Raw genomic sequence first — 27381 nt, forward strand, 5'->3', positions numbered from 1 at the left:
CCTAACGCAGGCGTTCAATAAGCCACCTGACCGGCCGTAGAGGTATGGCTGGGGCAGAGGTGCGGACGAGCGGGCACAGTGGATTCCGGCAGGAAGGAGGACACCCCATCAGCCAGGGCCGCTGGGCCCAGTCTCGCCGCCGCAGTTCCGGCGCGGCCGCTCAAGGCCCAGCTCTCGCGAGATTAGGCCTGAGCGCCAGCCCTCGGGGCGGCGTGGTTCCCGCTGTGTTCGCGCGGCCACGCAACTCTCCGGAAGTAGCCCTTCCGGCGCCGTGCCCCGGAAGCGGAAGTGTGGCTCCGGGCTGTCAGAGAGCGTTGCTCGGTGGTCCTGAAATCTAGGGAAGCCGTTTTCGCTTCATTTTTGCTGGCTCTCGAGCGCTTCCCCCCTGGCGGGTGGGAGTGCAGAGAGGAAAGCGCAAGATGAGCACCATGTTCGCGGACACGCTGCTCATCGTTTTTATCTCCGTGTGCACGGCTCTTCTCGCCGAGGGTGAGAGCGGCTGCTTCTCTGACGTTTGATCACCTTCCGAGGGGAAGGATCCTAAGGCGCGGGACCGTCGGGCCACCAAGGGAGTGGTCGCGAGCGTTGCTTGCTTAGGGTTGGGATGGGAGGGCTCATCCAGGGAATCGGGGTAACACGGGAACAGGAGCGGGAGGGGTCGCTAGGGTAGATTTCACTTGCGTATTTGTGGAGACACCTTCATATCATGTCTCCGTTGTTTTGGTTGAAGAGTCCATTGTCTTAACATTCGAAAAAAGTTACTGCTGGTAAATATAAAGCAAAAAGTTGAAATCCCTCCTTACCCAGCAGTCACCACTAATAAGTTTGTTGTGAGCGTTATAGACATTTCTCTATTAGCATGTTGCTTTTGATGTTTCAGGCATCACCTGGGTCCTGGTGTACAGGACAGACAAGTACAAGAGACTGAAAGCGGAGGTGGAAAAACAGAGTAAAAAATGTGAGTATGGCAACAGCCTTTAGCTGTAGCTCCCATATATCAAGTTCATTGAGCTCATGCATGTTCACAGTAAATATTTTAGGAGCACCAACCGATACAAAAACTGTATAGGAATACAAAGGTGAATCCGATTTGTATTGGAGCTATATATAGATATGTGCAGTATTGGATATTTTTATGCAAAACGTGTAATACAAATGGCAGTGCTACGGGACATGAGAAGTACTCGTTATGTGCTGTGGTGGTTCTAAAACAGAGATCCCGTTCACTTTTGAGCAGCCCTGGAAGCGTTTGTGATGCAGATGGCCTTGGTGTCCTCCTTGGGTAGTTAGAAATTGGATAGAGAATGAGATGGGGGAAGGATCGGGGGTGAAGAAAATAGCATGTGTGCAAAAATGTGGGCATTTTAACAAGAAAGTGTGTTTGGGGACCAGTAGGTCATTATGATTAGTATCAAGGTAAGCAGTGTCTTCAGGGATAAGCCAGGTTTCTGATGTGTGAGGAGGTTGATGGAGTTTGAGGAGAAGGTTAAGAACACGTAGAGTTTGCTGTCTTTGAAATCCAGCAGGAATTCTCCAGGACGCAGCTGAGGGAGCTGCGAGAGGTATTACGTGAATGGTTCCTTCCAGGTTTGATGTGGCTTTCAGCGTCCTTTTCTGCCTTTTAAAGATTAAATATAACTTTTGTATCTTAACATTTCTATGACTTTCTGTATTCTATGACATACCTTTATGTCTTCATAAGAGTTTATAGGGTTTTCTTCTTTGCAGTATCTCACCTGATCTGCATAGTAGCCATTTATGGTTATATAAATATTAACCGTCTCTGTATAGAAAAGAGATTGAGGCTCGGAAAGGTTAAATGACATACTAATGTCTCAGCAAGCAAAGAATTAGAATCCAAACTTCTACTTTTAAAATTATAGTTTGCTGCTCCTTCACTTATTCAATGTGGATAATGTACCTCCACATATAGAAACCAAGCTCATTATCTTTACCTTCACTAATGCGGTCCTCTTGCAGTATTTCCCTATGTGGTGAATGGTACCTCCATGCCTCCGATAGTGCAAACCTGAAACCTTGACTGTGAACCTTTCTTCACTTGACTTTCAGAGTTTGCTCTTATCTTGCTGATCATTCTGTTGCAGTTTCCTTGTTGGTTACTCTTCTTAACCTCCTATTGTTGGTGACTCCAAATTTGTGTTTATCTCTCTTTTTTTTTTAATGTTTATTTATTTTCTGAGAGAGAGAGAGACAGAGCACGAGCAGGGGAGAAGCAGAGAGAGGGAGACACAGAATCCGAAGCAGGCTCCAGGCTCTGAGGTGTCAGCACAGAGCCCGACGCGGGGCTTGAACTCACAAGCCAGGAGATCATGATCTGAGCCGAAGCCGGACGCTCAACCGACTGAGCCACCCAGGCGCCCTATTTTTAATCTCTATACTCACTCCCTTGGTGAACTCAATCATGTGCTATATTTGGCAATGGCACCTCAATTTATATCCTGAGCTCTCTCTTCTTAACGCGGGATTCATATATCCCTGTAAAAGCTCACCTTGTGGTGAGCTTAGCATAACATGTAAAGGAGTTGGATCAGTATGTTGTATACCTGAAATGTAACATTATGTGTCAGCTATACTCAAAGAAATTTTTAAAGATTCATGTCTCAGTTTGGTCAATTACACTGTAATGTCTAACACACATTTGAAACCCAGCATATCCAAATTGAATACTTGTTTCTCACTTCCAAGCCTCCATCCTTGGTAGCAATCGTGATGGCAAGTGTATCCTTCTACTTGCTCAGGCCGTAATCCTTGTGCAATTATCTTTAAGTCTTCTCTCACACCCCGCCTCTAAGACTTTTGCACCACCTTCAGATACATTCAGAATCTGACCACTTTTCATCACCTCCATTGATAACTGCCACAGTCCAAGACACCTTCATCCTTTGCATGAATTATTGCCGCAGTCTCCAGCAGGTGTTTCTGTTTACCTGTGGTCTGTCCCCAAGATAACACAGAATGAGCCTTTTTAAAGACTCTTGGCTCATGTCCCACCTGTGCTCATAACCCTGTGATGGGGTCCCATTTTCACTCAAGAAGAGCCAAAGTCCTTACGGTGGCCTGCAGAGCCTCCCCTATTTCTACTCTGATACACTTTTCCTCTCAACACGCTCTGCTTCAACCACACTGACCTGCTTGCTGTTCACTGTGTATCAGCCACACTCCTGTGCTGGGACCTTTCTACTGGCTCTTCTATCTGCCTAGAATGTTCATGTCTCTGATGTCTGCTCAGCCAAGCCTCTTACCTTCAAATCTTTACTCAAAGTTTACTTCTGTGAGTCTTCATTTGACCACTGTCTTTGAAACTGCCCATCTCTTCTCCCACGACTACTCCTCATTTTCCATATCCTGCTCTATTTTTTCCCCCATGGTTCTTGTCACTTTCTAATATATGATTTATTTGTGTATTGTGTTGCTGTTTATTGTTTATCTCCACTTGCTAAAACAAAAGCTTCACTAGGACAGGGTTTTTGTTGTTGTTGTTCTGATATATTCCACGCACCTAGAACAGTGACTGGCACGTACTAAATGTTTCATAAGTATTTGCTGATTTGAATACTTTCTTCTCTCACTCTGTATGTGCAGTCTACCCTCAAGTTACTATTCTCCTCTTGGGAAGCTTTCAATCTCTCTACATCCCTCCAGTCCTGCCACCACCGCATGGTCTAAACTTGTATCATGTTTCATTTCATCTACTGCAGTAGCCTCCTCATTGGTCTCCCTGCAGCCACTCGAATATATTCTCTATAGTACATCTAGAGTAATTTTTTCAAGACACAAATCTTATGTTACTTGCCCTTCTTTTGTTTTTTGTTTTGATGTTTGTTTATTTTTGAGAGAGACAGAGACAGAGCACAAGCAGGGGAGGGGCAGAGAGAGAGGGAGACACAGAATCCAAAGCAGGCTCCAGGCTCCGAGCTGTCAGCACAGAGCCTGACGCGGGATTCAAACCCACAAACAGCGACCTGAGCCACCTAGGCGCCCCTTTAATACAACTTTTAGAAATAATACATGTACTGTACTGTTTGCTAGTAAGGGAAGTATGCTGAGATAATATACAGAACAAAGAACGTAAATAAACTAAAGCTAATTTTTGACATACCTATTCTTAGTGCATTCATAGGTGGACTATGATACGTGGATAGATCAAAGATAGTAAATATAAAATTTAAATATGTTACATTATTCCTCTTTATTTATTTAAATTTTTTTTAATGTTTATTTTTGAGAGAGAGAGGGAGACACAGACTCCAAAGCAGGCTCCAGGCTCTGAGCTGTCAGCACAGAGCCCGATGTGGGGCTCGAACCCACAAACTGTGAGATCATGACCTGAGCCGAAGTTGGACACTTAACCGACTAAGCCACTCAGGCGCCTCACATTATTCCTCTTTAAAAGGTTACTTTTGCTTTTACTTTTTTTATCATCATATTAATTGAAATGCATCCAAAGAAGTTGATCTTAGCTTCCTTTGTTTGTTTTTAAGTAATCTCTATGCCCAGCGTGAGGCCCGAACTCATGACCCTGAGACCCAAGAGTCGCATGCTCCGCTGCCTGAGCCAGCCGGGCACCCCAGTCTTAGCTTTTTTGACTCTCCTGATCTCCCTACCTTGTGCGTAGGTCTGTCGTGGCAGTTTTCTGTACTATAATTGTTATTCGATTGTCTGCCCTCACTAGATTGCTCCTCAGAGGGCAGGGATCATGTTTATCTTTTTATCTACCTAGAACAGTGCCTGTTATTTGGCACCAGTAGCAGAATGAATGAATCCCTACCTTCTGGAGGGGATTGAATATGAGAATGAACTGTAAGTAACCGTAGTTCTCTGAGAGAGCAGAATTTGAAAATCATGCTTAGACTCAACCTAAGGCAATCACCCTCAGCTGATGGCTTAAAAGCCATCTTAGTTTTTATTATGTTCCATCAGTTATTATTATTGTGGCCTTATGTAGTCCATTATAGGTGTTTGGTGATGCTTACAGTATTGTTTTAGCCTTAGATTGCTGCGTCTGCCTTGTCCTGCCACCAGGTGTGGGAGTAGATCAGGTGACTTACTCATGACCATAATCAAAGGCAGGTGTAACTTTCTTGTGAGCTTCTTTCATTGGTTCAGCTGTGGTAAAGCCTCCTTCATTAGCATAATGCATGATTAATTTTTGCCATATTACTGTGTTTACAGTGGAAAAGAAGAAGGAAACAATAACAGAGTCAGCTGGTCGACAACAAAAGAAAAAAATAGGTAAGATGAGTTACTGCTATACACAAAATTTACCAGAAATAAATTTTGGAAATTTGAAAAATTTTAAATTAGAAAAATAAATTCTTAGGTAATGAAAATATAATGTAGTTGTTAACAGTGGTAACTCATGTTTGTATAATTTTGTGGTTTACAAAGCACTTGAATACATTCCCTTGATTGTCTCTTGTCCATTTTGTAGGATAAGTTCAAGCAATTGCTACTTTTTTCTCTTAGCTTTGAAATTTTAGTTTTTGTAAAATGATGCTGACCGTTGTAGCTTTTGAACTTGGCTGAGGGTTCTTGGCATAGTTTGATAAAAGTGTATTTTTTTTTACATCTGACATTATTTCCAGTTAAGTCTGAGTAACTTGTATTGTTGCCATGGCTTCCTTAATGAGAATTGACTAATGATGGAAATCCACCAGGGGTAGGAAATTTTCTGCTGCGTAATTTTTATCTGATCTGGAGAGTAATACCTGTTTTTGGTTTTTCAGCGTATTTTAGAACTTAATTTCAAAATGTAATTCTGTTCCGAAAAGATAAGTGATGAGATATGATTTGTATTTATACTTTATGATACTTCTTTATTCTGAAATCAGGAAAAAACTGTGAAACTGTGTGTTTGGTTCAGAAACTGTGTCTGCCTAGGTCACTGCCGTTAATTATATCCTAGGAGAGAATTCTATCAAGCTGGACTGTGCTGCCGTCCTGTTCTGATTAAAGCTTTTGAATTTAGTGTAGCTGATGGTTTCTAAATGGCTGACTCATTTAGCTCCGTGGCAGGACGCTGCTGTAAACTTACTCTGGCTCAGGTGCTCTGGTCGGCACCAGAGAAACAAAAGTAGAAAAAATTCTATTAGAAGTCCATTCAGAGAGGGAAAACCGACCAATGCCGTATGGGAAATACTTTTGTAGGGGTATATTCTGAGTGTTATAAAGGTAAAGAGAAAGGATATTTAAACCAAGCTAGGGGATTCGTTTTTCTTGAAGAGATAATGTTTTAGTTGAATCTTAAAGTTTTAGTGTGAATTAGTTAAAGAAAAATGTAAGTAAATAAAATAGTGGTCAGAATTTATTGAGTACTTAACCATCTACAGCACACTGAAGTAAGCACTTTACATGTTGTTGTTTTTTTAAGTTTATTTACTTATTTTGAGAGAGACAGTGTGCACACAAGGTAGGGGCAGAGAGAGAAAGAGAATCCCAAGCAGGCTCCACGCTGTCATCCCAGAGCCCAATACGGGGCTGGATCCCACGAACCCGTGAGATCATGACCTGAGCTGAAATCAAGAGTCCGACACTTAACCGACTGAGCCACCCACGTGCCCCAAGGCGTCTTTTTAAAAATCAACTTTACCTTTTTATATGTGTCTTTTTTGTTCTGTTCTGTTGGGAATGGTCCCTAGTGAAAAGTGGAATCAGTGGAGTATGTAACACACACCTTAAAATTTTTTTTTACATTTATTTTTGAGAGACACAGTGAGAGCATGAGTGGGGGAGGGGCAGAGGGAGGAGGAGACAGAATCTGAAGCAGGCTCCACGCTCGGAGCAACAGTTCAGCAGAGAGCCCCATGCAGGGCTTGAACTCACAAACCGTGAGATCATGACCTAAGCCAAGGTCAGATGCTCAACTGACTGAGCCACCCAGGCGCTCCTGTAACGTACGCCTTTTAGGCAGCCTCAGACATAATCAGCTGTTACTTGCCCATGACTAAAATGCCTCATTAGTAGGACTAATGAGAATTAGTCTTAGCTTCTATACCATCTGACTACATCTTGTACAGCTGATCGTGCTCAGCCGTGAATTTATCAGAGCTAGGCAGGGGTGAAGCAAACATCTAAGAAATTTGCGTTTTTTACCTCCTCTAAAATCAAGTGAATATTAACTTATTTCTGAATTATTTAAAACCCAACTAAAGCTGCTTTATTTGTATATGGGCAGTACTTAATAACAATTTGAGTTGAAGACTCTTCAAGAACTATAGTAGTGTTGGCATGTTTCATATACCTGTGTTGCTATATTTTTGTTAAGTCATGTATCCATACAGCCTACCTTGACAATACTTAGGGTTATAATTTCTGTTTGGACATAATTGGAAAAAATGGAATAGAGCTTCAGAAAAACCGTCGCCTTAGTTTGCTCTCAACTTTGAGGCTCTTTTTGCTTTTTCTGCCTCTTTAGGCTACCAGCTTTCTCATAAAGGACTACCCTTCCTAGAAAAGGGTTTTTGGTATGCTTTATCTTCAGATCAACTTTTATTATATTGCTGAGTCATTCATGCAACAATTGTTGAGCACACACTACAATGTTGAGCAACTAACTACATGCCAGTTACTAAGGATACAGAGGTGAAGAAGGCATAGAGGTTCCTTGTCCTCCAAGAGCCTACCATCTAGTTGGGTTTATGGGTATAGAAACAGATCATTATAACAGAATGTACAAATTCAGTGAGTATAATGATAAAGATGAATATGGAATATTCTGGAAGCATAAAGAAAGGACTGCTAATCCAGTGTCTTGAGCCTACATTGTCTAGTACAGCAGCCATTAGCTACGTTTGGCTTTTTTAATTAATTAAGTTAAGTTAAAATTTTAGTTCCTCTATCACATTGGGCCACATTTTCTTTTCTCAGGAGCCACATGTAATTTGTGACTACTTTACTGGCGGCACAGATACAGAATATTTTCATATTGTAGAAAGCTCCATAGAATAATGCTGACTAAGGAATCAAGATTTTCAAAAGGAGATGAGACAGCTGAGGCTTAAAAGTTGAGTACTAACTAACTAGGAAGGGGTTGGATAGGGACAGGATAAAACATTCTAGGTAGAAATCCCAGTTGGTCAAGACTGAGGAGTTTTGGGGGATGTGTGGTTCTCAGAGCTAAAATGAGAACAATCCAGGGAAAGTTGGGACAGTTTGTCATCCAAGTAGAAAGGACTTCATGAACAAAGACGTTGAATCCAGAGAAAAACTTCATATAGAGGGTGTTTGGTGTTGCAGCAACATAAAACTTAATGGGTGGGGGGAGGGGGTTAGCAGTGAGGCTGCAGAATAAGCAGGGCCAGACGGCCGACTTGCAGGTGACGCCGGGACATGCTCTTGAGGATGAAAAGCCATGCCAGAATTTTAAGCGTGGGAGCATCACAATTTTGGTCGGTTCTGCCTTGTGGGTAGATCTAACAGGCAGCTACGTGGAAGATGGATTTGAGGGAGCAAGTTTGGAGGCAGTGAGACGTGCTGGGAGACTTGAAATAACATAGGTAAGAGGGGTTAGAAATCTTCATTCAGATGTGGTAGGAAGGAGGTGAGCAGGGGGAGGGTTTCATAAATATGAGGTAAAATTAATAGGATGTGGTGTTTGGATGAGAAAGTAGGGAGTCAGGGATATGCCCAGGTTTCTAGCATAAGTGCCTTTTATAAGTACCTTTTATTTTATTTTATTTATTTTTAATTTTTTTGAACATTTATTTATTTCTGAGAGACAGATCATGAGCAGGGGAGGGGCAGAGAGAGAGAGGGAGACACAGAATCCAAAGCAGGCTCCAGGCTCTGAGCTGTTAGCACAGAGTCTGACGTGGGGCTCTCTCAAAGCCATGAGCCGTGGGATCGTGACCTGAGCCGAAGGCGGATGCTTAACCGACTGAGCCACCCAGGCTCCCCTCTGTAACTTTTTAAAATTTCTTAGCGGTAGTCCCTTCCATCTGTAGTTATTTTAAGCCTACCTTCTCATCATCTCATACCCCAGTCCTTAACCCCACAATTTAAAAATGTCTTGTTACGTTGTAAGAGGACTGCCCGGATAGAAAAAGAGCTCCTTCCCCCAAGATAGACCTCAGCTTCATTGCTTTTCGTTTATTTTCTTCCATATACCTGCAGCATCCCCCTGTCTCCTGTCCATATCCTTTCCTCCCACGGAGAACAAACTGGATAGGAGCAGTTCAGGGCAAGAGATCATATATTCATCCCACTGTGTACTGTTGGGAAACTGCGGTCCGGTCTGCAGGCCAGTCTTCCTGTAGGCCTGTTCTTGATCCTCCTTTCCTTTACCTATCCAAATTTGCTAGCCCTCACACCAATTTATTCTAATGGTAGATTTTTTTTTTTAATTTTAGAGGATATTATATTTTGATTTTATAATCTTCCCAGGAGGGTGGGGATTTTTGTGTGTTTTGCTCATTCATGTATCCCCACTGCTCAGAAAAGTACCTGGCATGTAGTAGGTAATCAATAAGTATTTCTTGAATAAATTAATCCCGGTGGTAATAATACATGATCAAAGAGAGCGATAGCATAGTGTATATACAGAATATTGGGCTGGCAGTTGGGAAACTTGGATCTAGTCCTGGCTTATGTGATCTCTGACAAGTCACTTACCCTCTGCAGGGTCTCGGTTTCTTCATAGAAACCATGAAACCCTTTATGTTGATGGGAAGATGGTAAATAAGGGCAGGGCATTAGCGCACACTTGAGACTTCTTCAGCACCTGGGGTTGTGTGTGTGTAACGACTTTCTTGAAATCTATGTCAAATTTTCTAGCTTTCTAAGTGACTTACCTATAAAACTGTTTATTTGTGGAGTGATTAGTCTGTAGTATGAAAGAACTTGAATTTTAAGTGTATCTTGATTGGCTTTTATTTTTTAGACTATGCTCTCTTGAAGAAACTGAAAGGGGGAAAATCATCAGAGATGAGTAGTAACTCATAGTTGAAACCTAAGTGCAGTCATTATGTTTACACTTCCCATCAGCGTAGTGTAAAAGTATACCTTAATGTGGAGTTAAAACACTAAATACCAGAGATAATTTTTAACGAATCTGTAAAGATTCTTATTTTAGGGGCACCTGGGTGGCTCAGTCGGTTAAGCGTCCGACTTTGAGTTGTGGTTTCGAGCCCCGCGTCGGGCTCTGTGCTGACAGCTCGGAGCCTGGAGCCTGCTTCGGATTCTGTGTCTCCCTCTCTCTCTGCTCCTCCCCCACTTGTGCTCTGTCTCTCTCTCTGTCTCTCTGTGTCTGTCTCTCTCAAAAATGAATAAACATTAAAAAATTTTTTTAAATTTTTTATTTTATTTAAATTGAAATATTTTAGTGCTCTGATACACTTGAATTGTTTGCTAATATAAAGTATACAGCGTTCCAGGTATTCAGCTCATCTTCTTAAGTGATACTGAGACAGAAGTGCTTTTGTAGTCACCAGTGACAGTTTAACATCTGCTTTGTGCTCAGCGTTGTGTATATTAACCAGTTCATTAATTCTTTTCAGAGAGGCAAGAAGAGAAGCTGAAAAATAACAACAGAGACCTATCGATGGTAAGAGTCTTAAGTACAATTTTGTGATAAACTACAAAATATTTTTTTAGCAAAAGGCCCTGATTTGCATTAAGTACACCATACTTACCTTTTCAGAAATTCACCCCATAATGTCCTGGGAGTTCCTGGACCAGACAGAAGTGAAGATATGCTCCTGGGCTTAAACTTTGATTTCAGTAGTAGGAAGAACTCTTCTGGGCTGTCCGGAGCTCGTAATTTGTCCCTCTCACACAGTTCTTAATAGCTTCCCCCGTGTGTTTTAAATGAAGTAGTCTGTTTTCTTTTTTATGTGTTTTATTTATTTATTTTGAGAGAGAGAGAAGGAGAGAGAGTTCCAAGCAGGCTCCGCACTGTCAGCACAGAGCCCGACGCGGGGCTCGAACTCACGAACCATGAGATCATGACCTGAGCCGAAGTCGGATGCTTAACTGACTGAGCCCCCCAGGTGCCCCTGAAGTATCTATTTTCTTTTTCTTTTCTCATGTCATTGCTGAGTCTTTGGTTTTCTGGTGACCTGTGTCAGCCCAGTATCTGAGTTGAAGCATTAGAGATGGCCTTTATTGTTGCCTTTGTTCTTTAGAGGCCTTTTGTCCTGAGTGTCAGGCACACCATAAAGTGTGAAGACAAGTGATTTTATTACCCATTTACTCATTATTTGTAAGTGGTAGAGTTTGTTCAAGCGTGTCTAAGGCATAGGTAGGCTAATTATGTGGCTTGACTAATTTTTCTATTTAATTTCTATATGTTTAACACAGGACATTTGAACTGTGCAACAGTTGCCTTTGCTTACTGAGAGACCTTTGCTATATTATCTTCCGTTTCTTAAAATTCTTACTAATTTAAAGCTGTAACTCAGAAGTGCATCTTTTTGAAAATAACTTTTCTGTTGACATAATTATAAATGTTTATAACACCAAATTCAGAAACTACAGAAAGAAGAGAGAAAAATTACTGATAAGCCTGTCACCCAGAGATAACAGCTATTTTTCTTTTTTAAGTTCGTTTATTTATTTTAAGAGAAAGAACTCGAGCAGGGGAAGTGCAGACAGAGGGAGAGAGAGAGAGAGAATCCCAAGCACGTTCCGCACTGCCAGTGCAGAGCCCAACTCGGGGCTCGAATTCACGAACCGTGAGATCATGACCTGAGCTGAAATCAAGAGTTGGATGCTTAGCCGAGACACCCAGGTGCCCCCAGAGATAACAATCTTATCTGTTAATCTTACATTTTTCTGATCTTTTGATTACTTATACTTTTACCACATATGTAATTAAGTAAGAAGGTAGCTGTAAGGAACAGAATACTTAACCAACAATGACTTAAATAGATAAAGATTGTTTAGTTGCTCAAGAAGTCCAGAGTTTGGCAGTCCTGGGCTGGTGTGGCAGGTTAGTAATGTCCTTAAGGACTCTAGATTAAGAATCTAGCCATCCTTAGATTATGGTTGTTCGGTTATTTGATAGTGCTTTACCTTCAGGTTTTATGTTCTTCGTTCCGAGGAAGAAGAATGAGCAAAAGGCCTAACGGGATGCTGGCCAAGTTCATCCCTTTTAAAAATCCCATTCAGTACTTGTAAGTCATTGGCCAGAATTGGGTTGCACGGCTACCCTTATACCATTCATCAGTAGGGGACAAGGAGAAGGGCTTGGAGGTGGAGGGTGGATTAGCCAATAAACAACTTTTTGCCGTGAAGGGCCTTTTAAACATGACATGAAACCAAAATTTTTGAGGTTGTGTGTTAGTGGCAGTTTTCTTTAGTGTGAGATGACAATTGTTGGTCTTTTTACAGGTCCGAATGAAATCCATGTTTGCAATTGGCTTTTGTTTTACTGCCCTAATGGGAATGTTCAATTCCATGTGAGTAAACTTTAATAATAACATGGTTTTACATCACTGTTGTTGTCTCTGTGTGTGTATGTGTGAGCAGTTAACTTTTTTGGGTAATACTTTATTTTGAAATTTGAAATTTATAGAAAAGTTACAAGAATAATATATCCATTATCCAAATTCACCCATTTTGCTCCATTTTCTTTCTCTTTTTCTGTCTTCCATATCATATATGTACTCATACACACATTTATGTTTTTTTTTTAATTATTCAAGGGTATATCATAGGGTTCATGCCCTTTTACACATAACTACTAAAATGTATATTTCCTACACACATGGACATTCTCTTATATAACTTTGATTCAATTACCAAAATCAAGGAAATTCAATTCTGAGAGAATACAATCATATGAAAACTTTTTCATCCTCTTTAATATTGAGGATATTTTATGTACAAGGTAAAGACCAAGGTATTATGGGGCCTCTAAAAAGAATTTAATATGTCCTGTGTGTTTTTAAGTTATTTACCAGCATCCTGGTTCAAAACGAAGGGGGTCCTACAGAGATGTTTGACGCTTTAACAACTGTTACCTGTATGACAAGAAAGTAAGTTACTATTATCTAAACTGGCAGGTAGCAGGCTTGAGTAATTGTGGAACTACTTTTGGTAGGAACTGGGAAAATATCCACAGATGACAAGCAGTCATTGATTCCTTGTCAGGGCCCACCTGTATCACCTCTACAGAAAGCAGAATTTCCCTCTCTCCCTCTTTACTCTTTCCTCCTGCTCTTCCTCCCCTGTTCCACTTCTGCCTGTCTCTGCCTCTCCCTGCACCTCCCCACTTCTTCTAGTCCATTCTTCCCTCCCCACCAGCGCAGTGCCTACTCTGTGCCAGGCACTGTGGTAGGTACTGGAATATAACAAATAAAGCATGGCCCCTGCCATAATCGATTTTATGGGAAGAAAAGATAGATAAACAAATATGTTGATAGATGTTGTAATAGAAATCTGTGTGTATAAAGTGGGGAAAAGAATTGAGTGGCTGTTTTTATTTAGGTGAGGACTAGAGGAGGTGTCCAAAATGGTTTTAATATAAAATTTCCTTTTAGCTAAGGGTCTAAAATCATAGACCTTTAGAGCTGAAAGGGACCTTTGGAAGATGAAATAACTTGCCTGAGGTATCTTAAGAGTCTCATGATTTCAGTCTTATAATTCTTTTTTTTTTTTTTTTTTACATTTATTCATTTTTGATATAGAGAGAGCACAAGTTGGGGGAGGGGCAGAGAGAGAAGGAGACACAGAATCCGAAGCAGGTTCCAGGCTCTGAGCTGTCAGCACAGAGCCCGACTCGGGGCTTGAACTTGTGAACCACGAGATCATGACCTGAGCCGAAGTCAGATGCTTAACCGACTGAGCCACCCAGGCACCCCTCTGTCTTATAATTCTAAACTCAGTACTCTTTTTCACTCTGCCATACTTTCTCTCATTTCTTGGATACATATCACCGTGAATTATCAGGCAAAGCAATCATTGAAAGGTTTTATAGTTAACTAGTAAGTGTCCATTTACAATTGAAATACTCAAATATTCTTCTTAAATTGTTACATTCTAGACAGCATAGGCCTGGCTAAGTACTCATCTATACTTAAAAAAATTTTCTTTTAATGTTTATTTGGGAGGGGAGGGGCCAGAGGATCTGAAGCAGGCTCTGTGCTGACAACAGAGAGCCCGACGTGAGGCTCAAACTCATAAACTGAGATCATGACCTGAGCTGAAGTTGGACGTTTAACTGACTGAGCCATCCAGGCGCCCTTCATTTATACCTTTTAAATTTGATGCTTCACTTCTAGTGTTCTCATACTTCTGATTTTTTAAATAATATTTTTAAGGTTAATGCAGTGTGTGTGTGTATCTATTCTGATTGGCCTTAGTTTTATTGTGTGATTTTTGTGACAGATTTCAGTCCTGCCCTACTAGAGGTTCAGCATTTTGTTTTATTCCTTAGTTTTATGTTTGTTTGTCTTTTACCAAACTTATGTTTATGTCTCCCTCTAGTAGACTGTAAGTTCCTATAGTCTTCCCATGTAACAGTTTTTATATCCTTAGGGTTTCAGGGCTTACGTAGATATTTACCGAATAAATTAAAAAATAGTTGTAAATATACACCCCAGTTTCCTCATTCATGGTTTCTGTACTATTCTGAGGTAAGAATTTGATCCCATTTGAAATTTGAATCAAAACAAAAAAAATTTTTTTTAATGTTTTATTTATTTTTGAGAGAGAGAGAGTGCGAGCAGGGGAGGGGAAGAGAGAGCGGGGACAGAGGACGCATAGCCAGCTCCACGCTCACAGCAGTGACCCCAATGCGGGGCTTGAACTCACGAACCATGAGATCATGACCTGAGCCGAAGTCAGACACTCAGCTGACGAAGCCCCCCAGGTGCCCCGTGAATCAAAAAATTTTAAATTATGGGGCAACTGGGGGGCTCCATCAGTTGAACGTGCAACTCTTGATTTTGGCTCAGGTCATGGTCCAAGGGATGTCGGATTGAGCCCCTCATCAGGCTCTGTGCTAAGTGTGGAGCCTGCTTGGGATTCTCTCTCCCTCTACCCCTCTCCCCGCTCACATGTGCGCGCTCTCTCTCGCTCTCTCGCTCTCTCTCTCTCTCTCTCAAATAAAAACAAACAAACAACTGATTAGTGAATCAGTTGCAGTGGAACCAAATTCTCAAAAGTATGAGTCTGAATGTAGTTGATGAAAATGTCTTCTACTAACTCTTTGGTCATAGTTTATTTTAGCCCCAGATAGCTCAAAGTGTCCTTTAATAAGATAGACTAATCTCAGCAATAAATGTTGTATTGAGAGTGTTTATTTCAGTATTAACACATCAATAGTGTTTGGAAAAAAATGATACAGAATTGTGTACATTCTGTTGACAGGTCAATAATGTAAATCTAATTTTCAAAGACTGTATGTCTTTACTGATAAGAGTGTTGACATTAGGTTTAAGTAGGGAGAAGTCTTGACTTGTAATCTAAGTTGTGAAACATGGAAATGGGTCATTTGGCTTATGTTCATTATTTACAGTAGGAGGTAATATTAGATTATCTTTTTAGAAGAATTTGCCAGTTCTTTCATTTTTTTCTGTAGTTAAAACTAGAGCTTGGCATGGAGTTTTGATTTGAATCCATAGTTGGTTTAGTTGCTAAACGAAGCTAATACGTTTGATTATAATCATGGAATCACATAACCACAAAGTATCATAACATGTTTTTCATTTGCCTTCCTTTGATTTTCTCGCTCCAGTTTTCAGTTTTCCATGAGTGCTCTGTGTGAATATTTATAGTAGGTTTCAACTATTTTTGATGTTTATTCAGGTTGAAAAGCTGGCATGCCATTTTTTTGGTGCCTCTCACTGTGGGAGGTAAAAGAAAATTGCCCAGTCTAAGCTCTCAGGCAGCTTCCTGCCTTCAAATGGAATAGACATCTATATAGGAAATATTGATTTACGAGTTAAAAACTGTTTGTTCTTATGTAGCAGTCATCGTAATTTGTCGAAGGTCCGTTATAGAGGTCTCTTAGAGAGAGAAATTCTGTAACAATAACACCCTATCCCAACTATATTTTTCCCTTTTCTTGGGCTACAGAGCAGCCTGGCCCTGGGCCTCGGAGAGGCATATTTCTGTTAATGTTATTCCTGAGACTCACTTGCAACCCATCATGTTCTCTGCCACAGCAGCATTCTTCCTGATACCTGTGTGTCTTTCAGTGGGTACTCCTTTCTAGTCACCTGGAACTGAAGGCTTTGTAGCTTCCCTCCGTCTCCTTTCTTCCTTTCAGCTCACATTTCTTGTGTATCCAGCCTGTCCCAAATTTATCCCGTTATCTCTAATACTGTCAACCCTCTCCTCCATCGGTTAACGGTTCCTGTGGACTCTGACCCCTCTGTGTCTGTCCAGTCATCCATCCGTCTATCCATTCTTTCCTTTCTCCTTCCCTTCCTCTCTTTCTCCCACCTCCCTCTCCTCTTTCTGTCCGTGCAGCACCAGCTCTCCTAGTTTCAGCATGTTACCTTTCCTCTCTGCTACTACCCTTAACCTTGGGCGTAGCAGTAGCTTCCTCGCCTCTCTCTCTCCTCAGGTGTCCTGTCGTGGCAGCATTAAGTTAACCATCACCAAAAGCATGCTCCTCATTGCCTAACGACCACACTGCTGCTGATGCAATAGTGACTGTGTGTTGGCCACTGTGCTAAACCCTTAACTTTTGTTGCCTTTGTCATCTTAACAGCCTTCTTTTTTTTTAACTATTTATTACTGAAGCCACAGTTTCTTAATTAATTAGTTAATTAATGAAAGAGAGCGAGCAAGCAGGGGAGGGGTAGAGAGAGGGGGACAGAGGATCCAAAGCGGGCTCTGTGCTGACAGCAGAGAGCCCGATGCCGGGCTTGAACTTCTGAACCATGAGATCATGACCTGAGCCGAAGTCCAAGGCTTAACTGACTGAGCCCCCCAGGTGCCCCTTAACAGCCTTCTGAGCTGAGGATTATAGTCTTTCTTTTACTGACGAGAATGTGAAACTCCCAAGTTATTTAACTTGCCCAAGGTTTCAAAGCCAGTAAACGTTGAGCTGGGATGTAGTTCATGTGTCTCTGACTCTAGTCCTTACATAGCATTGTGCTGCTCTGACTACTGACTTAAGTCCAAATTCCATAACCTGCCTTTCACAGCATTCCATGCTTTGGCCAAAGCCTGTTTTTCAAACTTTGTTTCTTTTTATCGCCTACCAACTATTGTGTTCTAACTGCACTGTTCACTGTTCCTGAGACACACATTCTTTCGCATGAATTTTAGAATCACTTATGTCCCAGTGTCCCCTACAATAATCTCATTTGAGTTTTGACTTACATTTTATTAAATTTATACATTAATTTTGAAGTGTTAGACACCTTTATCATTTTTCATATTCTCTTCTAGGAACATGGTGTTTCGCTAAGTTTGCTTTATGTGCTTTTGTGGTTACTTTCCAAATAAGTATTGTATATATTTTGTATTGTCTAGCGTGTTACTACTCGTATAAAAGCAAGCCACCAGTTTTTGTCATTTTATTTTGTAACTGACCATCTTGCTGAACTCTAATATAGATTCTAGGATTTAATTTGGTTCTCTGATTTTCTAGGTAGATAATCATATGATCAGACAAATAACTTGTTCTCATTCTTTCTAAATTTCCTCCTCCCTCCTTTCTCCCTGCTGTCTCCTTCTCTCTAGTTCTAAGCTGAATTGAATTAGAACAATTGGAAGAGGGTCAAAAACTTAATAATGAAATACCAAAAGATAGTCCAGAAGGGGCACCTGGCCGGCTCGGTTGGTGGGGCATGCAACTCTTGATCTTGGGGTTGTGAGTTTGAGCCACATGTTGGGCGTAAAGATTACTTAAAAATAAAATCTTTAAATAAAGGGGTACCTGGGTGGCTCAGTCAGTTAAGTGTCCGACTTTGGCTCAGGTCATGATCTCATGGTTCATGGGTTCAAACCCTGCGTCGGGCTCTGTGCTGATAGCTCAGAGCCTGGAGTTTACTTCAGATTCTGTGTCTCCCTCTTTCTCTGCCTGTCCCCAGCTCGTGCTCTGTCTCTCTCAAAAATGAATAAATGTAAAAAAAAAATTTTTTTAAATCAGATTATTTGTTTTTTGCTATTGAGTTTGCATTGTATTGTATTTTGAGTAATAGCTCCTTAGTCAGATGTATGGTTTGCAGATTTTTTTCTCCTAATCCATAGGTTGCCTTTTCCTTTTCTTGCTTGCTTGTTTCTTTTGCTGTGCAGAAGCCTTTTCATTTAATGTAGTCCCACTTGATGATTTTTGTTGCTCGTGCTCTTGGTGTCATACCCAGAAAATGATAGCTGATGTCAAGGAGCTTTTTCTCCACATTTTCTTCTAGAATTTTTTTTTTTTAATCTTAATTTTTGTAAATTCTTTTTTTTATTTTTTTTTTAACACCCAAGTTAATTGGCATATATAGTGCAACAATGATTTCAGGAGTGGATTCCTTACTGCCCCTTACCCATTTAGCCCATCCCTCTCCCACAGCCCTTCCAGTAACCCTGTGTTTGTTATCCATATTTAAGAGTTTCTTATGTTTTGTCCCCCTCCCTGTTTTTTTTTTTTTTTTCATTTTTAAATGTTTATTTATTTTTGAGAGAGACAGAGCATGAGCGGGAGAGGGGCAGAGAGAGAGGAAGGCACAGAATCTGAAGCAGACTCCAGGCTCTGTGCTGTCAGCACAGAGCCCAACGTGGGGCTCAGTCTCACAAACCCTGAGATCATGACCTGAGCTGTAGTCAGATGCTTAACCGAATGGGTCACCCAGGCACCCCAGCCCCGTTTTTATATTATTTTTGCTTTCCTTCCCTTGTGTTCATCTGTTGTGTGTCTTAAAGTCCTCATATGAGTGAAGTCATATGATATTTGTCTTTCTCTGACTACTTTCACTTAGCATAATAACCTCCAGTTCCAGTCACACAGTTGCAAATGGCAAGATTTCATTCTTTTTGATTGCTGCGTAATACTCTATTGTATATATCTATACCACCTCTTCTTTATCCATTCATCCATCGATGGACATTTGGGCTCTTTCCATACTTTGGCTATTGTTGATAATGCTGCTGTAAACTTTGGGGTGCATGTGCCCCTTCAAAATAGCATACCTGTATCCCTTGAATAAATACCTAGTAGTGCAATTGCTGGGTCGTGGGGTAGTTCTATTTTTAATTTTTCGAGGAACCTCCCTACTGTTTTCCAGAGTGACCGCACCAGTTTGCATTCCCTCTTCTAGGAGTTTTATGGTTTCAGGTCTTACATTTCAGTCCTTAATTCATTTTGAGTTCATTTTTGTGAGTGGTATCAGATAGAGGTCTAATATCATTCTTTTGCATGTGGCTGTCCAGTTTTCCCAGCACCATTTATTGAAGAGACTATCCTTTTCCCATCAAGTATTCTTGGCTCCCTCGTGAAATATTAGTTGACTTATATGAGTGGGTTTATTTTTCAGCTCTCAATTCTGTTCCCCCAGCCTGTTGATCTGTTTTTATGCCAGTACAATATTGTTTTGATTATTATAGTTCTGTAATGTAGTTTGAAATCAGGATGTGTGATACCTCCAGCTTTGTTCTTTCTCAAGATTGCTTTATCTACTCAGGGTCTTTTGTGGTTCCATAAGAATTTTAGGATCATATTGCCGTTGGAATTTTGATAGATATTGTATTGAATCTGTAAATGGCTTTGTGTAGTATAGACATTTTAACAATATTAACTCTTCCAATCAATGAACACAGATATATTTTCATTTATTTGTCTTTTTCACCTTATTTCTTAAAAATTTTTTTGATGTTTATTTTTGAGAGAGAGGGAGCACAAGTAGGAGAGGGGGCAGAGAGAGAGGGACAGAGGATCCAAAGCAGGTTCCACACTGACAGCAGAGAGCCCAATGTGGGGCTCAGACTCACGAACCGCGAGGTCATGACTAAGCTGAAGTCTGGCTGCTCAACTGACTGAGCCATCATCAATTTATTTCATCAATGTCTTAGAGTTTTCACTGTACTCCTTGGTTATGTATATTCCTAAGTATTTTATTTTTGATGCTATTGTAAGTAGGATTGTTTTCTTTGTTTCTTTATGATATAGCTCATTGTTAGTGAATAGAAATGCATAGAATTATGATTTTTGTGTCCTGAAACTTGTCTGAATTTGTTTACTGGTTCTAAAAGGCTTTGTTTGTTGTTTGTTTTTGTTACAATTTCAAGTTGAAAATAACAGAATAAAATGACTATGTGTGATTAATTTATTGGGTTTGTATGTTAGTGATAAGAGGGGATAGACAGCTTATATGTGTTCTGTCCCTTCTCCTCGCGGTCTGACTCTCCAGTAGGACAGTCACAGCAGCGTACCTGGAACACCATATTGTGTGCAGTTTGGAACCAGACGATATGGGGGCAGTTGCATTTAGTATTTCTTCTGAGAGAATGGGAGTGTCTTCTGAAAAAATTATTACTTTTGTTTTGCTTTTGTGCGCTTAGGAGAGAATGACGGTGATTACTTCAAGCAGATCTTTAAATACTTGTGTCGTATATAAGTCAACTCACTTCATGATTGAGCCGTTTCCTGTGTAAATATATACTGGGAAGGCAACTGGCAGTAGTAAGTGGACAGTCATGTATATAGAAGATGTCAGATTCATTCTATTCTGTATTTACAGGACAGTTGTGTAAGAAGCTCTTTAGAAGCACGGTAGTTGGTCTGGATATTTAGGGATTTTTTCTCCCCCAAAGACAAAGGTGGTATTTCTACTTCTCTTTTCCCTCTCCCTCCACAGAAACAGTCTAAATACCAAGTGTTTTTCTAAGAGGGCATTTTCTAGCCACTTTAATTGGAATTAAAGACTGTCTGCATAATTCAGCTATGTTACAAAGTATCACTATCCTTAATCACGTTAATTTTTATAATTTTAATTATTGACCGATTATACAACTTATTCATAGGAAAGTAAAGAAGAAACTCAACATAAATGCTGATATGTATCTTTTTAGAACTGTTTTCTAAGCTTTTCTCTTTCAGGAACATTTTTCTTTTCTATTTTAGAAAAAGTAAAAAGAAAACTTTCAAACACTAACAGTATGTTAAAAGTTATGTCTAAATATTGTGTATGCATCTTAAGCACCTACTTTTTTCATTCACTGCTATATAATCCGTGAATTTCTATTTAGAAATATTCAGCCTGTTTAATGTGTGTATTGGGAATCTCTGAGTCTTGTAAAGAGGGTTCTTAAAGTCTCCTTGGTGCCACGGTTCAGAACAGCGATTCTCAAAGTCTGGTCTGGGGCTCCCTGGACCTCCTTGAGACTCTGAGGAGGCCCTTGAGATGAAAATTACCGCTGTCATAATTGTAAGATGTCCCCCCCCCCCCTTTTTTACTCTTATTCTCTTACTAGTGTGCGGTGGAATTTCCCAGAGGCTTCAAGGTTTCATGGTGTAACCCTGCAACAGCCTGAATACTGAAACAGCTATGCGAATTCAGCAGTGTTCTGTTAAACCAAACAGTAAAGATAGTTGCCAAAAGAAAAAAAAAAAAGAGCCTTTCTTCTCACTAGATTCTTTTTTGTTTTGTAAAAGATATTTTTCATAAAAAATATTTGTGTTAACATAATGAATTTCTCACTACCTTTTAAATGATTTAATACATATTTTAACATTTCTCAGTTTTAATTTATAAAGCAGTAAATATGGATAGATATAACCGTTAAACAATGTAGGGTTCTCAAATTTTCAGAACGTTAAAGGGTTCTGATGCTGAAACAATTAAGAATCATTAGTTTAGAAAAAGATTGATGGGAAAAAATCTAGGTCTTTCCCTACATCCTTGTTCAGTACGTCTCTTTTTAGAATATCACTCTTTGTTTTTTAGAGATCAAGGGACTTAGAGTTCTATTTCTGTCTCATATTCTTCCCTGGAACTAAGAAGCTTGTCAGTCTTCTAAAAATAACAATTCCTTGTTTTTTCCTTTGTAGATTTGATGGTAGAGTGGTGGCAAAGCTCCCTTTCACCCCCCTTTCCTACATCCAAGGACTGTCTCATCGAAACCTGCTTGGGGATGACACCACGGACTGTTCCTTCATCTTTCTGTATATTCTATGTACCATGTCAATTCGACAGGTGAGTGACCGTATCCACTATTAAATATACGTATCCTTCCTTGCTCTCACACTCTAAGTTTGCTTTTGCTTCTTTAATACTGACAATGTTTCAGAACCCCAGTGGATCCTCTAAAGCTGTTTTATTTTTATTTTTTATTTATTTATTTTTTAACGTTTATTTATTTTTGAGACAGAGAGAGACAGAGCATGAACGGGGGAGGGTCAGAGAGAGGGAGATACAGAATCTGAAACAGGCTCCAGGCTCTGAGCTGTCCGCACAGAGCCTGACGCGGGGCTCAAACTCACGGACCGCGAGATCATGACCTGAGCCGAAGTCGGCCGCTTAACCGACTGAGCCACCCAGGCGCCCCTCTAAAGCTGTTTTAAATGTGTGTCTAGTTACTGATCCTTGGGGATGCGTGGTGGTAGCCATGAAGTGAAACATGGTTTCCATATCCCATGTTTAGAGCTCTTAGGTTCCTTTTTCATTCCAGTCATCTAAAGATACAAAAATAAAGAGTGGGTTTGGTCTTCTCAGTGTCGTCTCTTCCTTATTACATACCACTGCCTTCTGGCACTTCAGGAACACAAACAAATGTAGTAATTTGGTGATTTTTAGAATATTCACAGTTGAGATACTCAAGTCGGTGTTAGAGAATTTACATTTGGTCACCAGGATTGTAAGACATTCATAGTAAAAAAGGGTAAGAGCCAAGAGAGAAGTATGGATAGTTGGGGGAACCCGGACAGAGACAGGACATTTGAATAGTTGGGGAAGATTCAGGCAGAAAGGTTTAGAGAATGAAGTGGCTTTTGAAATAGGACTTTAAAAAGCAAGAAGAGTCATGATCTTGTGGTTCGTGAGTTTGAGCTCTGCATCAGGCTCTGTGCCGACAGCACGGTCAGTACAGAGCCTGCTTGGGATTCTCTCTCTCCCTCTCTCTCTCTGCCCCTCCCCTGCTCACTCACTTTCTCTCTTTCTCTCTCAAAATAAATAAATATACTTAAAAAAATTTTTTTTTAAAGTGAGAAGAGTCCCTGGCTCAAACATTTTATATTTCAGTTTATATATTCAGTTTATAAATAAATAAAATATTTATTTATTTACTCATTTTGAGAAGGAGAGAGCAAGCAGGGGAGGGGCAGAGAGAGAAGGAGAGAGAGAACTAAGCAGGCTCCACACTGTCAGTGGACAGCCCCATGCCGGGCTCCCTCTTACAACCACGAGATCATGACTTGAGCCAAAAGCAAGAGTCAGATGCTTAACGAGCTGAGCCACCCGGGGTCCCTATGTTTCAGTTTTTGAAATACTACCATTCAGCAGGCATTTCAGTGGGGAGATTGGCGCATGAGAATTCTTCTGAATACTGTCAGTGGCAGCAGATTTTTTGGTTGACCTGGCATGTGAGAATAAGTAGGAAATGGAATAATAGTTTGAAGCTTACAAAGGTCTTCGTGGTCTTACTGCTTAATGCTTTCCCCACCTCCTCTCTCATCCAACCCTGCAGCCATTCTCACTTGCCTGACAATTTCCGTGTCCCGCTCACCCACATTTGCTTTTTGTGAATGCTCTTCACTCTCTCTGGCTGCCTCCCCCCTCGTCCTTTTGCAGATTAAATGCAACCGGGTCTCAAGTCTTCCTGGCATCATTTCTGACATTTACTACTTTCTGAAGGATAGATTTGAGAAGGCCCTGATGAGGTGAAGGAAAGTCAGAAGCCTATCTGAATTGTCTAGCAAAACATCATCATATTCCGAACTACTACGGTGATGAGAGGGATGGAAGGGAGGGGCAGGTTGGGACCTACATGGAGGGAAAGCAGCAGAACTGAGTGAGGGAGAAAGGAGAAACTCAGGTGAGCCCCAGGTATGGCTTTGGTGACCAAATGTAGACTGGTCTCACGAAGAGGGTGGGAATTGAGGAAAGAAGAGCAGGTTGGTTAGAAGATGAGCGGTTTGAGATGTTTATGGGGCAACTAAGTGGGCATGTCTGGCAAAAGTTGTACACTTGTGTGGCTGCGATGGGGTGTAGGCTACGTGTCTTGAAAATGTCTCTTCAGTGAAGCATTGTGTTTGGCTTAACCAAAGGTGAAAGCCAAGACAGTGACAACACAGATCTCTTTTGTTGGTTTAGCGGAGGTCCGTTGCGTTCCAGAATATTGTTCTTAAATGTGATTATTTAAATCTGAAACTTTTAAATTGGAGCTGTGTCCAAATAGTAATAAAACACAATGATGTATACATTCCACTTTAAGCAACAAAGAGCAGTTCTGCTTTAATTACATTCAGATGTTAATGCTTTATGCGTGACAACTCAAAATAGTCACTTAAAAAAAAAGTTTTTGAGTGTTTATTTTTGAGAGAGAGAGAGAGAGAGAGCGCGCAAGCAGGGGAGGAATGGGGGTGGGGGTGGGGTTGGGGAGGACACAGAATCCAAAGCAGGCTCCAGGCTCTGAGCTGTCAGTGCAGAGCCCGACGTGGGGCTCGAACTCACGAGCTGTGAGATCATGACCGGAGCCAAAGTTGGACACTTAACCAACTGAGCCACCCAAGCACCCTGACAACATTTTAGATGGGACATTTGCACTGCTACCTGGCCATTGCTCCCCAGAATCACCGTCTGAAACTGTAGAGTTTTAAAACTGAAATAAATGTTAAGAATGATGGGGCATCCGGGTGGCAGTCAGTCTGACTGCCACTCAGGTCATGATTTCATGGTTCGTGAGGTCAAGCCCCGCGTCGGGCTCTGCGCTGACAGTTCAGAGCCTGGAGCCTGCTTCGGATTCTGGGTCTCCCTCTCTGCCCCTCCCCTGCTCACGCTTGCTCTCTCTCTCTCAAAAATAAATAAAACATTAAAAAAAAATGATAGTTGAGGATGTTCACCTCGAGCTGGTATTTAAACTCCTTTCAGATATTTCAGAAAGTCTGGTGAGGTGTTTGTTTAGCAGTTAATTTTATCAGGAATGCAGTGCTCATTTACCATGGTGGTCAGCGGTTTTTTTCTGTTAAGGTCTGGATAGTAAATATTTTTGTGTTTAATATACTCTGTCATAACTGCTCAGCTCTGCCATTATAGTAGGAAAACAATCATAGACAGTATGTAAATGAGTAAGAGTGGCTGTGTTCCAACAAAACTTTGTTTACAAAAACCGGCAAGGGGCCAGCGACAGTCTGCTAATCCCTGAAGGTTCAGGCAGAGACTTGCAGCTGCTCAACTCTGCCATTAGACTATGAAAGCGCCATAGACAATGTGTAGACGAACATGACTGCGTTCCAGTAAGCCTTTGTTTATAAAAACAGGCGGTGGACCAACACGATATATCTTAACTCCTGAGGACTATAGTGCACAACATGTGCTACAAAGTTAAAATAGAATAGTAGATCGTAGACAGGTACAGCTTAATAAAATAATTGTTTATTGAGTACAGAGAAATGGAGGAAAGGGGCAGTGAAACACACACACACACACACACACACACACACACACACACACACATACGCACACAAATAATCAATGTGTTTTGAGCCAGGGAGGATACATACTCATTTTTTTTTTTTACTTGTCCAGTTCTGTGCGCTGATACTAATAAGAGAAAAGTATACAAGAGCTATAGTATTGCATGGCTGACATAACAGTGTTGTATTTGAAAGATTTATTTCTTTTGGTATACGGTTATCTTCCCCAAGACGAATGGTGAGTTCTAACTTGTTGCTGCGTCCTGACTGCTGGTCATCTTGGGCAAATAATTTAATTACCTAGTTTTATACAAGGTATTCTAATATATTCAAAATCTTAGAAAAATCACCCAAATGACATGCTTTTATAATTTTTACTTCACTGGCTGCAAATGGTTTCTGTACCTGTTCCTCACTGATTATTAGCGTATATACTGGAGGATTGTGAACTTACATCGGGTCTAACATACCTTAGCATTTGAAGTGTTATTATGGAATATATTCCTCTTTTTTCTTTAATTACAATGTTTGTTAGCTTGCTATTTCTATGTTTTGTTTTGTTGTTTTGTTTGCTTTATAGGATCTTAGGTTACCTGATAATAGACTATATACAGATGCCTATGAAATGAGCAGCCATAAAATACGAGGCTTTCAGAAATTCAACTTATAGACGTAGTGTCATTTCCCCAGCGAGGCCATTCTTAGGCACGGAAGTAGGCCACTTGATTTCAGATATACCTGTGGCATAAAGTAGTTTTAAGAGAACGTAATGAATTGGGTTTTTTTGCTTGCCTGTTTTGGGATGTGAAGTGGAGTACGTGATGGGGAAACTAATATAGAATGATTCAAGCTTCCATGATGATTGCTTATATTCTGCCTTATAGGAGTTTTTATTTGGTCTATTTGTTATTTTTATCTATTTTCTTCTTTCCTTTCCAACTGTTCCAAGGTAGTAAGTTCTCAATTGTCTGCATATATCTTAAAGTACCTATGTATGCTATATAGTATACATCTTAAAAGTATATGTTAAACAAACAGTAGGTGCTACACCGAAATATAAACTTGTAAATTTGGCAAGTTGGGGTTACACCATTTTTTACTCCCAAGAGCAAGGTAGGAAAATGCGTTTCTGCCAGCCTCACCAGCAGAAATTGCTTTTGAGTTTTTATCAGTCTGATGGATAAGAATTGCTTTCCTGTAGTTTTAACTTGCATTTTGGATTGAGCATTTCTGTTTGTCTAAGGCTGTTCATATATTCTTTCCTTTCCGTGGTGGCGAGAGACCGTGTATGCCTTTCGCCTATTTCTCTAACAGGTTGTTGGTCTTTTTCTGAATTTTAGCTCTTGACTTTGGGACATTCGCCCTCTCTGTGTGCTCTAAGTTGCACATAACTTTTCCAACTTGTCATTTGTGTTCCAGTTTTACTTATAGTGGTTTTTGCCACACAAAATTTTATTTGCTCGCTGGATTTTAGTTTTTCCTTTTAGATCAGATTTGTCTGTCTTTTGTGGCTTTTGGATTTTGAGTTATGGTTAGAAAGTTCTTCTCCACTCTAAAGTTACCAGGAAATTCATCCTCCTTTTCTGTTGGTACTTTTTTAGTTTCAAGTTTTGCATTTAAATGATGAGCCAGCCCATCTGGAGTTCATAGTTACCTTCTTCTTTCTTTACGCTCTTCTACTTGGCCAGCTATTATGTGATTTTGAAGAAGGAGAACGCAAAAACATGGATTCATTTGAGATCACAGTTTGCCTACTTCTTTTTTTTCCAAGACTAAGAAGCCAGAGAGCCAAAAGAATGCAGTGAGGTGAACGATTGGACTTGAATATAAGCCCTGGCCAGCAGCCT

At 40.5% G+C, this 27381-nt stretch overlaps 1 protein-coding gene across 1 annotated transcript in view; it reads left to right on the forward strand.

Annotated features, from left to right (window-relative positions):
• Positions 1-271: 271 nt before the first annotated feature.
• TMCO1 (transmembrane and coiled-coil domains 1) overlaps positions 272-27381 on the forward strand; it is a 38454-nt gene continuing 11344 nt past the window's right edge. Inside the window, exons 1-6 of the mRNA XM_015535689.2 lie at positions 272-489; positions 881-958; positions 5194-5253; positions 10515-10561; positions 12349-12416; positions 21953-22097. Of these exons, the coding sequence (XP_015391175.1) occupies positions 420-489; positions 881-958; positions 5194-5253; positions 10515-10561; positions 12349-12416; positions 21953-22097 (468 nt within the window). The 5' untranslated portion in view covers positions 272-419. The remainder of the gene's footprint in view (positions 490-880; positions 959-5193; positions 5254-10514; positions 10562-12348; positions 12417-21952; positions 22098-27381) is intronic.

This window comes from Panthera tigris, chromosome F3 (genome assembly GCF_018350195.1).
Source record: "Panthera tigris isolate Pti1 chromosome F3, P.tigris_Pti1_mat1.1, whole genome shotgun sequence".
NCBI classification, from domain to species: domain Eukaryota; kingdom Metazoa; phylum Chordata; class Mammalia; order Carnivora; family Felidae; genus Panthera; species Panthera tigris.